General features: G+C 40.8%; 1 protein-coding gene and 1 pseudogene across 2 annotated transcripts; both read left to right on the top strand.

The window, feature by feature from the left end:
* The first annotated feature begins 3,535 nt into the window (after nt 1-3,535).
* Nucleotides 3,536-13,476, top strand: LOC112260598 (cAMP-dependent protein kinase catalytic subunit beta). Of its 2 annotated transcripts, XM_024435840.2 has the most exons (11): nt 3,536-3,894; nt 7,786-7,794; nt 8,567-8,628; nt 8,915-9,043; nt 9,493-9,591; nt 9,700-9,782; nt 10,001-10,127; nt 10,357-10,452; nt 10,571-10,693; nt 10,962-11,126; nt 11,877-13,476. In XM_024435840.2, the coding sequence occupies exons 1-11, from the start codon at nt 3,849-3,851 to the stop codon at nt 12,000-12,002; spliced, it is 1,065 nt and encodes a 354-aa protein (XP_024291608.1). In that variant the 5' UTR covers nt 3,536-3,848; the 3' UTR covers nt 12,003-13,476. The 2 variants fall into 2 exon arrangements, with proteins under 2 accessions (XP_024291608.1, XP_024272026.1); XM_024416258.2 differs by lacking the exon at nt 7,786-7,794 and having other exon boundaries at nt 3,537-3,894.
* A 580-nt stretch (nt 13,477-14,056) lies between these two features.
* On the top strand, nt 14,057-15,755 carry LOC112247491 (annotated as a pseudogene).
* Nucleotides 15,756-15,983: the final 228 nt, after the last annotated feature.

The following is a 15,983-nucleotide window of genomic DNA, read 5'->3' as shown; positions in this document are numbered from 1 at the left end:
TCTGCCTCAAGTCCATACATGCCGCAGCGTACATGTTGGACCCCGGGTATGCTGGCAAGAGCATCCTGTCTGGTGCAGAGATCAACAAGGCCTATGGTGTCATCACTACCTTGTCTCGCCACCTTGGCCTGGATGAGGGCAAGGTTCTTGGCAGTCTGGCGAAGTACACTTCCAAGCAAGGGCTTTGGGGATGCAATATGTCAGTCGTGCCAACATACAGTGCCTTGCAAAAGTATTCATCCCCCTTGGCGTTTTTCCTATTTTGTTGCATTACAACCTGTAATTTAAATAAATTGTTATTTGGATTTCAAGTAATGGACATACACAAAATAGTCCAAATTGGTGTAGTGAAAATACTTATTTAAAAAAATTCAGGGGGAAAAAAACGGAAAACTCGGTGTGTGCATATAAATTAACCCCCTTTGCTATGAAGCCCCTAAATAAGATCTGGTGCAACCAATTACCTTCAGAAGTCACATAATTAGTTAAATAAAGTCTACCTATATGCAATCTAAGTCTCATATGATCTGTCACATGATCTCAGTATATATACACCTGTTCTGAAAGACCCCAGAGTCTGCAACGCCACTAAGAAAGGGGCACCACCAAGCAATCGGCACCACGAAGACCAAGGAGCTCTCCAAACAGGTCAGGGACAAAGTTGGGAGAAGTACAGATCAGGGTTGGGTTATAAAAAAATATCTGAAACTTTGAACATCCCACGGAGCACAATTAAATCCATTATTAAAAAATGGAAAGAATATGGCACCACAACAAGCCTGCCAAGAGAAGGCCGCCCACCAAAACTCACGGACCAGGCAAGGAGGGCATTAATCAGAGAGGCAACAAAGAGACCAAAGATAACCCTGAAGGAGCTGCAAAGCTCCACAGCGGAGATTGGAGTATCTGTCTATTGGAGTATCTGTCTATTGGACCACTTTAAGCCGTATACTCCACAGAGCTGGGCTTTACGGAAGAGTGTCCAGAAAAAAAGCCATTGCTTAAAGAAATAAATTTTTAAAAAGGCATGTGGGAGACTCCCCAAACATATAGAAGAAGGTATTCTGGTCAGATGAGACTAAAATGTTGCTTTTTGGCAAACAAGGAAACCTCTATGTCTGGCGCAAACCCAACACCTCTCATCACCCCGAGAACGCCATCCCCACAGTGAAGCATGGTGGTGGCAGCATCATGCTGTTGTGATGTTTTTCCATCTGCAGGGACTGGGAAACTGGTCAGAATTGAAGAAATGATGGATGTTGCTAAATACAGGGAAATTCTTGAGGGAAACCTGTTTCAGTCTTCCAGAGATTTGAGACTGGGGCGGAGGTTCACCTTCCAGCAGGACAATGACCCTAAGCATACTGCTAAAGCAAGACTCGGGTGGTTTAAGGGGAAACATTTCGATGTCTTGGAATGGCTTAGTCAAAGCCCATACCTCAATCCAATTGAGAATCTGTGGTATGACTTAAAGATTGCTGTACACCAGCGGAACCCATCCATTGACTTTGGGAGGGTGAATAGTTATGCACGCTCAAGTTCTGTTTTTTTTTGTCTTATTTCTTATTTGTTTCACAATAAAACATGTTTTATATCTTCAAAGTGGTAGGCATGTTGTGTAAATCAAATGATACAACCCCCCCAAAACTATTTTAATCCAGGTTGTAAGGCAACAAAATAGGAAAAATGCCAAGGGGGGGGTGAATACTTTCGCAAGCCACTGTATCTCATCAGCCACCCGGTGGAAGGGACTTCGTGGATCTGAGGCTTTTTCTCTTGTTGCCTCTGTCATCCTCCAAATCCCACCAATATCAGCTGCCTCAGAGCGCAACTTGTTCTTGTTTGGGAACACACACACATCAAAGCATGCAACAGGCTGACCAATACAAGGGTTGAAAAATATGTGGCCATCAGGGCAAATTTGAGGCTTTTTGAGCCTGACAACAAACCATCCTCAACAAGGTCGGAAAGTGACAGTGAAGATGAGGCCTCAGAGTCGGATGTTCAAGAGGTGGATATTGAGGAGGTCCAGGGAGAAGACATGGAAGCCTGAGAGGAAGACAACCAAAGCTTTAGTTTCTAGACTATCATTTTACAGATGTATGTTGATAACATTTTTGGGAGATGCGATGCATTATTGGGGATCATTAAATATTCCCTTTCTTTTGTTGTTCAGTGAAATCATCCCATGTGAAGTTAACTCATTTAATTAAAGTTTAACTAAATAGTTTTTTACATTTATATGGGAAGGATTGAATAATTTGCAATATATCTACTTATGATAAGGTAAAAGGTTTATGCTTCTGTCTCCATATGATATGGTAAATATATCCAATGCAAAAAACATTTACATTTCAATTATATTAATATAATTTGCAAATATTCACGTTAATTCCCACGGAAAGGTTCCACCTCTGAATTTTCACCAAAATGTGCAACCCTAATGGCTCGCCATCTGACCGTAAGGCGCTACAGAGGGTAGTGCGTACGGCCCCTCTGCCACTAGGGGCAAGCTTCCTGCCATCCAGGACCTTTTAACTAGTCAGTGTCAGAGGAAGACACAAAAAATTGTCACCCAAGTCATAGACTGTTCTCTCTGCTTCCGCACGGCAAGAGGTACCGGAGTGCCAAGTCTAGGACTAAAAGGCTCCCTAAGAGCTTCTAACCCCAAGCCATAAGACTGCTGAACAATTAATCAAATGGCCACCCGGACTATTTACATTGACCCCCCGCCATTCGTTTTTACACTGCTGCTATGCACTGTCTATTATCTATGCATAGTCACTTTACCCATACCTACATGTACAAATGACCTCGACTAACCTGTACCCCTGCACATTGACTCGTTATCGGTACCCCCTGTATATTGCTTCGTTATTGTTATTTATTGTTACTTTTTATTATTTTTTACTTTAGTTTATCTCGTAAATATTTTCTTAACTTTCTTGAACATCATTTTTGGTTAAGAGCTTGTAAGTAAGTATTTCACGGTAAGGTCTACACCTGTTGTATTTGACGCATGTGACTAATACAATTGGATTTGATTTGATCCTATGAGGTAACAAATGAGTAGTAGAATTTTGCAAGTACATAGTAATAGGCCTACGAATTAAATGTGCTTCGGTAAGGTTGGCTTTTTAGCATTCATTTCCATGGTTCATTTCATTTTCATTTCCATCAACTGTATCACAGGACTGGAATGCAAATCACAGAAAATAGGTGTTGTGGTGGGAGCTACATAGAAGTACTTAGGTTTACGAGATTTTACTGCAGAAAAGTTACAGGGTGTGTTGAATTGTAGTGTCCCGTCCTCCAAGCGCTTTGGCCTGGTGTAGGATCAGATAGGGTCTAAATAGTGGAATGAGGTGGTGGGTTTTTAATGAGTGTAGAGTTAGTTGGCAGTCATTTATTTTTTGTGTCCTTTTTTTGTATAACAACGTGTAGCGGATTTATACCCCAGTCCAGTTGGTGGCAGTAATGCACCATTAATATTGTATTCCAACCGCCGTTATACTCCACCGAAGAAGATTGGGTGCGATATCTCTTCACACAGAACGTCTTTGACCAAGCCATCAACAACGAATGCTTTGGGGAGAAGTGATATCAGTGACCGCTAGCTGCATGTTAGCGAGATAGAGAAGAGCTAGGAAGGGTAATATCTGAAAGGGGTAGTGAACGGGGATTTGGGCTCTTTTCATATTTGGCAGTAACATATCTCTCTATATAGATCCAAAATAACGATTGTAGCTAGCTACGACGAATACGAGGGGAACACCACTCAACAGCAGTGTAGCTAGCTAGCGTTACCACCATCTCCCGCAGTTTAAGCGACCACTGTCTTCCATACGATGGGAAACACTGCTACCGCCAAGAAAGGCAACGAGCTTGAGAGCGGTGAGTTGGGATGGTCGCTGAGCATTATCTATACTGCTAACGTTAGCTAGCCAGTTAGCATGCTAACATTTGCTAATGTAATGTTGACATTTGAAGCATTTTATGGACAACAGTTTTTTGACAATCAGGAGTGTGCTCAAGCTCACTTATCCCTGATGTTGTGCACATTGTCATTAATGACACTCACTATAAACATGTGGCGATGCAGGGTATAGTAAATGGTTTGTGAATTAATCCTAGGTAGCTAGCTAGCGACAAATGAATATGTAGCAAAATCAAAGATGGTTTAGTAACTATGTGGCTAAATTGTTACAACCTGATCCAGATGCCTATCTTGCTGCTAATGTTATAGCTAACGTTAGTAAGTTAGCTAGTGTGGGACGTTTGTAGCCCGTTCTGTTGTCATTGGCAACCTTATTCGGGGCTTGGACTCACTTTGCTAGCTACTGTTAGTTAGCAACCAACTAGTTCGCTAACGTTAACTAGAGAGTGGTAATGTGTAACAACAATGTTTCTATATAGTTATTATCGGGCAACCAAAACGCAATTCTCAAGCAAGATATTCGTTAACCTAACGGTTTACGTTACTGTGCCTACCTAACGATACCGGGGGGATTAGCTGTGAAAGGGCCTAGCCTCTATCTTATCGTTATCGTATCCAGACCGAATATGATGCTAGCTAGCTCGGTAGATAGCTAGCTAGCTATCGAGTTGTGTTGAATGCAATTTTGCTGTCAGTAGCTACCTAGGTAACGTCAATGAGAGCTAGTTTTATGTCAGCGTTAGCTAACGTTAGCCATCACCAGGCCCGTGAGACATCATCAAGCCAGAGTAATGTGCAGTGCCAGCTACTAGCAGTAACGTTGGCTTTATAGACAGTCAGCTAAAGTCTGGACCATCTGACGTGTGGTGGTCTCACGATCTTATTGAGTAGTTATGAAGGCCTGCTTTGATATTACATTTGTAGGTTCCAGAGATATGTTTGAGCTAACTTGTAATCTTACTAGTTAAACTAAATAGATTATTTGTTAGCAACCGGAAGTTCACTCCAATGCTGCAAATATAAACTGTAGATATATATTTTTAAATGACATGTTAGTTTAACCACACTAAGGATAAGTAGTTTGAATAGTTGTTTTCAATTATCAGACTGTGCCTCTACCACCACATCTTGAGATGCTGCATATATACAGCTTTCCCTCTACCCCCTTGCGCACTGCTAAACAGTGACCAAATATGGTGAAGAAATGACAAATGCCCTCTTCTCATTCATAAAACCAGGCCCGTAATACAACCTCCAAGTGACTTATCTCACAAGTCTTTTTTGTTTAGAGTCTTTGTTTAATCTTAGTGATGTGAAGGTCCACTCAGACACAGATACACACAGCACAGTTTGTCATTGACTGGAAGGGCTTGTCATCAGACCTTCGTCAGAGGATAAGCGGTATTACAAGCTTTGACGCAACTAGCACTGGGGTTGTATTAATTGGCAATGGTACACTTTGACGTACGTATGCTGATAATCAATGCACAGCATGCTGTGATAAAACTTAAAATGTTTCCCCATGAAGGCCTATACAGCCATGGAGACATTGGTTTGTGTCCAGATCTACATTTGTGTGAACTGCATGCAGCAAAGTAATCTCACGCAAGTGAGTCCAGGAAATGCCACTGACTTGTGAGTTTGCATATGCTGTTCCATCCACTTCACTTTTTGTAGACTAAACTGTATGGCCGTATTTTAACATGAAACATATTTATGGTAGGTAGTATTTAAATGCATCTGGGTTGTTTAAAAACGTTTTTACTTTATGATGCTGCTAATCTGTTCATATGAGATTTATTGAAGTGTTGGAAGAGACCGGGCAGAGGCAAAGGAACCTGGCCAGCCTCTGGTATCTTCCTGTGTTTCAGGAAGCAAGCTATGTTCTTTGATCTGATCAGTGCAACCAAAAGCCTGCACTCTGTTTTCTTGCTAGTTCTGAAATGAGCCCCAGTCTCCCAAGCTTCTAGTGTTAAACCTGTCTAAGCTGATACAGTTCCCTGAGCTGCTGCTGCTACAGATTTGTGTGGCCTGTTGCTGTTCAGAGCCAGCAACCTGGTTCCTGATAATAGCCCATGTGTGTGTTGCGCTAGCCTGCTAACCTCCTCAGCACCTTTGACTCATTGTCTTGGCTCTTGGGAGATGTCAAAACACTCCCAGTTTGGCAGGGAGGGAGGGAGTGGACACAATAACTAAGTCATGCTGAATAGACTAATTCTGACACAGAATTCTGAGGCAATGTCACAGCCTTCCATGTTTATAAACATGTTAGCCTCACATTTTCAATGGAAAACCATTACATTAGCTAACCATGTTCTAGAAATATAAGTTTATTGCTGCTCATCTAACAACTATTTTGTACTACTGTACTCAGGTGTACATTCTACTATACAATACTGGACACTTGGTGTAACAGGTCTGATCGTACTTCCTAATTCTTGCGTTGTATAATAAAGAATTTCTAGACAGATCCCAGTTGATTGTTGTTTATTCCTTTGATGATAGACAAAGGACAGCACATCAGATGTGCTTAGCTTTATGTTGATGGCTGCAGATTTTAGCATGAGTGTATTAGCAGGGAGCTAATGCTACCATTACATTTTTAGGACATACTAGCTAAATCACTCGTACAGCAATAACATGCATACAAAAGCACATCACTGGAAGCCCCCAATATCTAATGGGTTCTGTACACGTGTGTGTATAAATACATCAGGAAATGTACATAGTGAACTAACTTGTACACATTGTAAATAGAATACATTATTTCACAACGTGACTTACCTCTTGCATGAATTATCAGACTGGGAAGAATTTACGTTCGCGATCTCCTATCTGCAAGCCTAGCCAATGACACTACACCTTATTGACATCTGACTTGAACCAACCAATTATAATACATAAACATTAAATACACATTTCTGCAGTTGTAAGTGTAAACATAACTAACCCTGTTACATTAGCCTAGGTTCGATTCACATTCAGTACAGTAAACCATTACCAGCTCTGGTGCCTTGTCAAAAATGTAAACATTTACATTAGCTATGTGGTCGTATATTGCCTTCTTGAATGTCATACAGTAGACCAGGGATGATACCAGTATCACGATACTCCTTAGCATCGTGGCAAGGAAACAAAACATGAAGCAGATTTACTTCTTTAGGGAAACGACCCTAATGTTGGAAACATGCATCATTGTGTTGTCATCCAGAATCACATGTATTTATTTTCCAAGCTGTAGCACACAATATTTTACATACAGCAGGTTTTTAAAGTACCAAAGAGTTTGGTCTGCTTTGTTTTTATTTTTGCCATGTAAAAAATTATTGCGACACTGGTATGGTTCAGGCCCTACAATACAGTAGTCTACTTGTCGGTCCAGGGTAATGTAGGATATTTAGGGGTTCAACATACAGAGTATGTTGAATGTATGTATGTATGTATGTATGTATGTATGTATGTATGTGTGTGTGTGTGTGTGTATAAAAAAGAACTGCACATTGATTGAAGCATTCGGTTTACTACAGATCATACGATCCTAGTCACGTAATTCTGTCATGCATGTTGTGACTTTTTCATACTCACATGAGTCTGTTTAATAACCTTTCTTATTACAGTCTTGTGTTTTTCTGTGTCAAACTAAATCACAGGATTAGAATGACAACTTACTCTCTCTTACTGTTTCTTTCCTTCGCTGTCAACTTCTGTTGTTCTTCACTGCTTTTGGTCCATGTTTGTTGATCTGATATACTTGTTGTTAGTACATAAATCTATCTCTCTGTCTCTTTCTTCCACATCATCCCATCCATGTGGGTGATTGTTCCTGCAAATCCTTGGGTGATCTATAGAGACTTTTGGTATGCCCATTCTTCCACTAGATGCCCAAAATGACAGAAGATTATATTGTAAATTAACCCTAGCTTGGCTTGTAGTAGAGGTTCACTATATGCTTCGATCTATATTCTGCCAAAACCATTACCAAAACCTCTGTTTTTGTCATCTGCATTCTGTCATTCTGGATATCTGCTGTCTGCTATGTTTTTCCATGTATGTTGGTTTGTCCTTGCTCGTCAAAAACAATGCTGTGAGTGTCATAGCCTTTCCCTCAACAGTATTAGGCCCTAATGCACAGTCAGTGCAGAAAGAAAGTGATGCTCAAGAGCTCTTCATGCTTCACGAGGGACCAGTCTCTCCTCCTGTCTTAGTGAATTCTTACACCTCCCTCTCCATTTAAAAAAACAGAAACATGACATAGGGCTCTTGGCTTCACTTCTTACTTCGACTGCCTGTCTTGGTTGGTGTGTTGTGTATCATTAGAAACAGAACTGTTTAGTTTCCCTTTACTCCGTACATGTATTTTGTGGATGTTCAATGCAGATGGGCATTTGGTTAGTTACACCTTACCTGTCTTTGTCTCCAATAAGTTTCACTTCATACTGATTCTGTCACTATTGATCCCCAGCACCTTTCTAGAATTCCCACATAAGGTTCCATTTAAGATTTCCTTTGTACTTTGTTGCCAGCTCCATGCAAGCGAAAGTCATTAAATAGGAATCAATCATTATGCGTTGACGACAATTCCTTCCTATGGGCTAAATGTGCCTGTGTTTCTACCTTTCTTCCATACAGTGAAAGAGTTTCTAGCCAAAGCCAAAGAAGACTTCTTACGGAAATGGGAATGTCCACCACAGGTGAGATGTTTCAATGCTCTGAGGCCTTGCCTGGAGCTACAAATCCAGGGTTTGGGGATTATTTCTCATTTACTTTTTCTGCTATTCCTCACATTCTCTTGGCCTTCGCAACCGTATTGGGGGAGAAGGTCCAAGGTACTTCACCAATGTGTTTTGAAAAGGAGATGAGGAGAGTGGATGTGAAGAATATCTAAGTTTAACTGAGTAAAAAAACTTGGACGACTGCTGCAGTCGATCCATTAGGTATGCCTAATCCACTTTGTATGTTTTGTGTTACCCATTCCAGAGCACGACGGGCCTAGATGACTTTGACAGGCTAAAGACCCTGGGTACAGGCTCGTTCGGGAGAGTCATGCTGGTTAAACATAAAGGAACAGAGCAGTTCTTCGCCATGAAAATACTGGACAAGCAAAAGGTGGGTGCCCAGTGGAAAATAGCTGGCCTTCTGTAACACATTGCAGGATGGGTAACTGATGTACATTTGAGTAGACTTGGCAATTTATCACCCACTCCCCCTTTTTTTTTTGAAGAAGAAGAAGAAGAAAAAAAGGGGGGAGGCAACAATGATTTTAAACACTGTAGTTGTTAGATTGTAGCATAACATAAGTACTGTATCCTTGTGTAGTGTTAGGATTGGCGGCAGTAATATCTGCCTGGCCCCTCCAATCACTAGCACAGATATGATCTGACTTGTGAGTGTCTGGATTATTATATCATTTTCATTACTGAAATGGAATGCAATTTAAAAACGGACCCCTTCCCCAACCTCTGTACTGTTTTGTTATGCCATCACTAACAGTAAATAAATAAAAAACTATTTGTTGGTCAATACAGTTGTCTGATGATCACTTCCTTATCTATTAGGTGGTGAAACTCAAGCAAATAGAACACACGCTAAACGAGAAGAGAATATTGCAGGCTGTGTCTTTTCCCTTCCTCGTCAGACTTGACTATGCCTTCAAGGTACAGTTCACAAAACCAAAAAAGTCAGTGTTTTTCAATCTGGCCTATTTATTAGGCTATTCAATTATTAACATCTAAGTATCTGTATGGATTTGTGTCCCTCCACAGGACAACTCCAATTTGTACATGGTGATGGAGTACGTTCCAGGAGGAGAGATGTTCTCACATCTAAGACGAATCGGAAGGTTCAGGTGAGTGTCTGTCTGCTGAACTTTCTGCGCCTCAACACAAAAGAATGTTGATTACAGATTGTTTATAGATTTTCCATTTGTTGATAGAACATTTGTTTTGGATAATTTTGTAACTTATACTTTGTTTATTTCAGTGCTTATGTAGTTAATTACAACTTTAATTTTCTGCCCCTATATCATCAGTTTAACGGATTCTTCTGTCTTTTCTTCCTTCACAGTGAACCGCACGCACGGTTTTACGCAGCCCAGATAGTACTGACGTTTGAGTACCTTCATTCACTTGACCTTATCTACAGAGATCTGAAGCCTGAGAACCTTCTAATCGATCACCACGGCTACATCCAGGTATATGTGAAGTGCTTGAAGTGGATCATTTTATTTTGAGCTAATATTTCACCAGAGATGCTGGTATTCGAGCAGTAGAACATTTGAGGTGCCGGTACTGTGTACCAGTGAGCACAGACCCAACTAGAGCACTGCGGGACACATCACTCCCTGTGGACTGTACTGTAGTGGTGGGTTGTGTTTTCTCTGCTATGTTGCTTTACTGACTGTACGTGTTCTTGGTGGTCAGGTGACCGACTTTGGATTCGCCAAGAGGGTAAAAGGCAGAACCTGGACGTTGTGTGGAACTCCAGAGTACCTGGCGCCCGAGATCATCCTCAGCAAGGTGGGAGTCGTGACAGACACACAGTACATGAAATTACTCAGTTTGAAGAGATGCAACAGTTTGTTGCCCTGGATTAGATATCTGAATGTGAACTACATTGTCATTCTGCTGTGTGTAGGGCTACAACAAAGCAGTGGATTGGTGGGCCCTGGGGGTCCTTATATATGAGATGGCTGCTGGATACCCTCCCTTCTTCGCTGACCAGCCCATTCAGATCTATGAGAAGATTGTGTCTGGAAAAGTAAGAACAAGTCCATTTTACAACCTGGCCAACTTATTTCACCTGAAGTTTAACACATTTTGAACACCTGTCTTGTTCTTGTTAAGTAAGCTAAACTCAGTGGGAGTTAACTGTCAAATGAAGGTTTGTCTGGCTTTTGGCTTATGTTTGTTGTGAAAGCCTCTTCCGTCTTAAATCAGTCACTTGCTTTAGAGGGCTAACGAGGAGCAAATGTACGTTTCTCAATACATTACCATTTAGACAAACCTCAACATGTGTCCCCCTGTAGGTCCGCTTCCCATCCCACTTCAGCTCTGACCTGAAGGACCTGCTGAGGAACCTGCTGCAGGTGGACCTGACCAAACGCTACGGCAACCTGAAGAACGGTGTAAACGACATCAAGGGACACAAGTGGTTCGCCACAACGGACTGGATTGCCATCTACGAGAGGAAGGTACGTTCAAGGCTATGTTGGAAGATGAGGACAAACAATGCAAAGTTGAATTGCTCTTTTTAGCAAACAACTTTTATGAAACACTATTTTATTGATGTCCAGTAGAACTTTCTTGAGCATTGTAGGGTTGGGCGATTTTTACGATTGCACGTTTGTACATCCTTTGCCCTGAATCTTTTTGCATATTCTGCTTGTGACTTCGGTCTGCTGGTTCACATTTATTATTCGGCTTGAAAAACGAACTGCCAAACAGGCAAGGATGTTCTTTGTCCAGAAACCAAATCAGCCATAGTTTTTTTCTGATTTAGCTTAATGCAGGCTTTACTATAGTTACTAAGTGAAATCCCGTCACTTTTTTTAAAACGGACAAACGGTCGGAAGGATCCTTATGGAAGAAAAAATGCTGCAAAGGGCGAATATAACTGATATGAGTTTTTATGGATAAGAGAAACAAGCCCTACAGATTTGAAACTCATTCTGCAGCCTACACTAGATAAAGTACTCGCCCTAACACTTGTTTTGAACAATGATTTAATGAGATTGTTTGTGGCTTTTGTAATAATTTGAAATAAAAATAGTCTTTATATGGTGTAATAATGTTTTCTATTTGACTCACTAGAATAACTTCATAAAGTAGTTTGCTGAAAGGAGGCGTTACCTAGGCATCTCTACAATATCAAGTACTGGCTTTGTTTCCTCTAAGGCAAACTCCCTCACTCTTCTCCTGGTTGTGCTGCTCTGTGTTTTTAGGTGGAAGCCCCGTTCATACCAAAGTGTCGAGGCGCTGGAGACACAAGCAACTTCGACGACTATGAGGAGGAGGAGATCCGCGTCTCCGTAACGGAAAAATGCGCAAAGGAGTTTTCCGAGTTTTAGCTCGTGTGAACGTGGATATATCAGGGCTAAAACACACATGAAAAATAAGGGGATCTTTGCACTCTTCTAAAGACTTGGGGTTGGAGCAGAGACCATTGTTCAACTATTACTAAGTAGTTCCTTCATTCCACGAGGCTGAATGAGGTCGCCATGATCCTTGGGTGCCGATGATAACACCTTCACTGTCACACACACTTGCATATTAAAGCAAACACGTCACCTTAAAAAAAAAAAAAAAAAAAAAAAAAAAAAACTCTTCCCACTCTGTTTTTGAACTTTGTAGCAGTTGTTGTTGTCATGGATGTTGTGCTCCCCTTTACAGCTGTGATATTTTTCGTTTTAGGAGGAAAACCAGAAACAGAGTTACTATATGAGACAGAGGCCAATTGAATATTATAAGTCCACGCAGTGTAACTTCAAACCGATTTTGCCTGTGGCAGTATCGCACATGATTGTGTGGTTTTGTAGGGCATTGCCTCTAGTTGTCAAAAGTTTATATTCTTGGTCTGTTACAAGTCTGGGATGGTTTTCAAGAAAAACATATTCTCACCTTGGACTAGGACAATGTTTTGGCCATATTTCAGAAATAGTATTTGTCCTCTGTGTATAATGTTTGTCACTCTAAGACATTTTAAACACCCTTGAGTGTTAAGAGCATGACCAAAATACAACTAATTGGGTGACCGAGGAAGAGAGGTCCCTTCCTTTCTTTACCTTTTGCCTTAGAGAGCCAATTCCAACACCCCACAAAGTGCCCATTCTCTGGCCCATTGGTATTCTGGCCCTGTAACAGGGAAGTCATTACAGAGAATGGTTAACCCAATTACAAACAGAAATTAACAAAACAGTGATTTGTTGTTTCTGTTTGTGCCAGAGAAAGTTTAGAATTTGTAATCTCTCCTTTTAATTTACCATATTTTAATCCATGGATTAAAACTGAAGGCTTTTTGGTCCCTAAAATGTAAGATCCGCTAATAAAAAAGGATCCTTTTAAAAATGTATTTGTGGAGCTCCAAATGCGATAAATGTACTCTTTAAATTGATCAGTTCAGTGTGTATAGTGTTGTGGCTTTTGCCTCAACATTGTTAGTGGAACCAGTACACACTTCATAACAATATATTGATGCTAAAACATTTTAAAAAGCTTCTCAGAAGGGATCACAAGACAATTTTTTCCCCCATGTTTTCCCCCTATTGCTGTTCTTGACCTCTCTCCTTGTTTGTTTCATTCTTATGACAGAATGTAGAGTTGCAACTTATAGGTATGCATATTGTTTAAAATGCTTGATTTCAAGGTACATGTTTTTTTTCTCACAGACATACTGGCAAAAAAACTAAAAACAAGACTGCTCCTTTGTATCACATAATCCAGTCATTGTTCAGCTCATTACATTATACGTACAGTATATGCATTGTTTCATATGTTTTTATTTATACACATTAGAGATGCTAATAAATTTTATTTTTAAAAGTGTCAAAGTTTGGAATGTTTTTTGTAATCTTGTGGTGTACATAACGGAATACTGCTCTAGGAGTGTTCATATGTGGGTCTTATTTCTGTCAAACTTTATAAATCAGGACAACATCCAAGAGGCTACATCATGACTGAAATGTTCATGTATTTTTAAATTACTACTACATTTACCAAATATTAACTATTCTAGCTGTATTGGATCATTTACACTTATGCCCACTTAGTTAAATTAATACTGTAATTTTCCAGCAATATTAGATTTGGCATAACAATAGCAATCATTTCAAAGAGTTTGGCAATAAATGAAAGTAATTCAGAGGATATTCTGTCAATCTTTTGTTTTACTGTTTACAATTCATAAATGTTTACCTTTCCTGAATAAAATGTGTGCTTGCTTCAGCTGTGGAAGCATTTGTATGGAAGTAGATGTATTACATGTAGAATTCAAGCTGAATAGAAGCTGAAGTAGTAAGAATAGTACTGTATGTATGTGGTGGGTCTGAACTTTTGTACACTGCATTCTATGAACAATGAAATATGCCTAAAACTAGGCTGGAACATGCTTTCAATGGTGCTACCCAACTCCTGACACTAGTGTAGTTAATTAGGGGGTGCCCTGACGGACTCAAACCCTAGTCCCAACACAGATTATACCTCTTGCAACGGAAACGTTTACTGTGTAAGAGTCAAACTAAAGCAAACCGCAAATTGAACGAACCCTAATTTGTCCAAAAGAAACTCATTTTCGTTGCAAAACGTTTTCCGTTTGGATTAAACGTTGTAAAACATTCTGCAACAGAATCGGCGCAATGAATACATCCTAAATCTCATCGCCAAATCGTCTTTGGTTTTGAATCCCTAAAACCACTATTATCTACTCATGGGCAATGTCGTCGTCTACACACGTGCGTAGTTGTCGTACTCCAGTTCAAACATTCAAAGATGGCAGGCCTGGAATTATTGTCCGACCAAGGATATCGTCTAGATTGAAGAAAAGCTACTGAGTACACGCTGGTATGGGTTTATTTGCCCAAGCTGACGGGTCTGCATACATAGAACAGGATACCAAAGCGCTGGCAGTTGTGTATGGCCCTCATGAAGTACGTTTATTGCTAAACTAGCAATATGGATATATATCTAGCTAACGTTAGTTAGATAACAACAAATACTATCTCCATGACCGCGCTGTCATCAACTGGCCACCTTCAGCACAGCTGAGAGGAAGAGGGGACCGCAAGACCACAGACATGAGCCTTCACCTCAAGCAGACGTGTGAGGCAGCGGTGTTGACTAATATGTACCCACGCTCTCAAATATACATTTATGTCAAGGTATCAGCTATTTCAGATCTTAATTAATTATGAAATGGGTTGTGGTGGAATCTGCACTATTCTTAAAATGGGGAATGAAAGTGGTTGTATATCCAGTCTTTGGGATTTGGAACCAATTTTAAATTTTACTCAGTTTCATGTTCTCAGGGGAGTATTCATTAGTAGTTGAGTTTTTTTCTTCTGTTGCGAAATGTTTTGCAACGGAAACTGTTTATCGTTGACGCTAGGAACCAAACAGAAGCAAACACCAAGCTGAACAAAACGGGAAGGGACCAACCTAAATGTGTCCAATAGAAACACTCACTTTTGCAACGGAATCCGACTAATGAATGGTGTAGAGTTTTCTTCATCAAGTTGAACACTTAGACATGGGGCTTGAAAAGTCAACCTGACTTGAATTGAAACACTTCACTCTCTTCCTTCTCAGATCTTGCAGTCAGACGGTGGGAACCACAGTGCGTGTGAACGCTGCCACTCGGGCACTGATCGACGCGGGTATCCCCATGCGTGACTAACGTGTGCGCCTGCACTGCAGGCTTTGTGGACGAGACGCCGTTGGCAGACCTGTGCCATGCTGAAGAGAGTTGAGGGGGCACATCATTGGCCTTGGCATTGCTGCCCCGTGGTGGGCACATCGCCCTGCTACAGATGAACGCCCGACTCCACCAGGACCACCTAGAGACACTGATGGAGGCGGCCATGACGGCCTGTAAGGGCGTCAGCAAAGTGTTGGATGAGGTGGTGCATCTCCTGCATCTTCAGGAGGTGTCTGCACTGACCGGAGAGTGATGTGGTGTAGCTTGGACTTTGTGGTAGATTGGCCTATAGTGAATGGCCAGGGGAGGTGGAGGGAGGAGTAGATAAAGGATTAATGTTGTCTTTTTTTATTGTACACTCTTGCTCTGCTTTTGTATGAAATGCCTTTATAAACAATTACATTTAAACCCATTGATGTGTTTTGAGTAATCTATAAATGGGCCGAGATGATTTGTGGACAGAGGGAGCTATAGATGTAGGTCTACATCAGAATCTGGGATTGGATAAATCAATCAGTCAGCAAAAATAAAACAGTTTGAGTGTAGCGTCACATGGGGGTGTATTCATTAGTCGAATTCTGGTGAAAACGTCTGCCAACAGGATCTGACTAATAACTACACCCCTGAATTAGTTCTGTGA

This window comes from Oncorhynchus tshawytscha, linkage group LG10 (genome assembly GCF_018296145.1).
Source record: "Oncorhynchus tshawytscha isolate Ot180627B linkage group LG10, Otsh_v2.0, whole genome shotgun sequence".
In the NCBI taxonomy this organism is placed as follows: Eukaryota; Metazoa; Chordata; class Actinopteri; order Salmoniformes; family Salmonidae; genus Oncorhynchus; species Oncorhynchus tshawytscha.
Note: the sequence above shows the minus strand (reverse complement) of the source record. Positions and strands in the feature narration are given on the sequence as shown.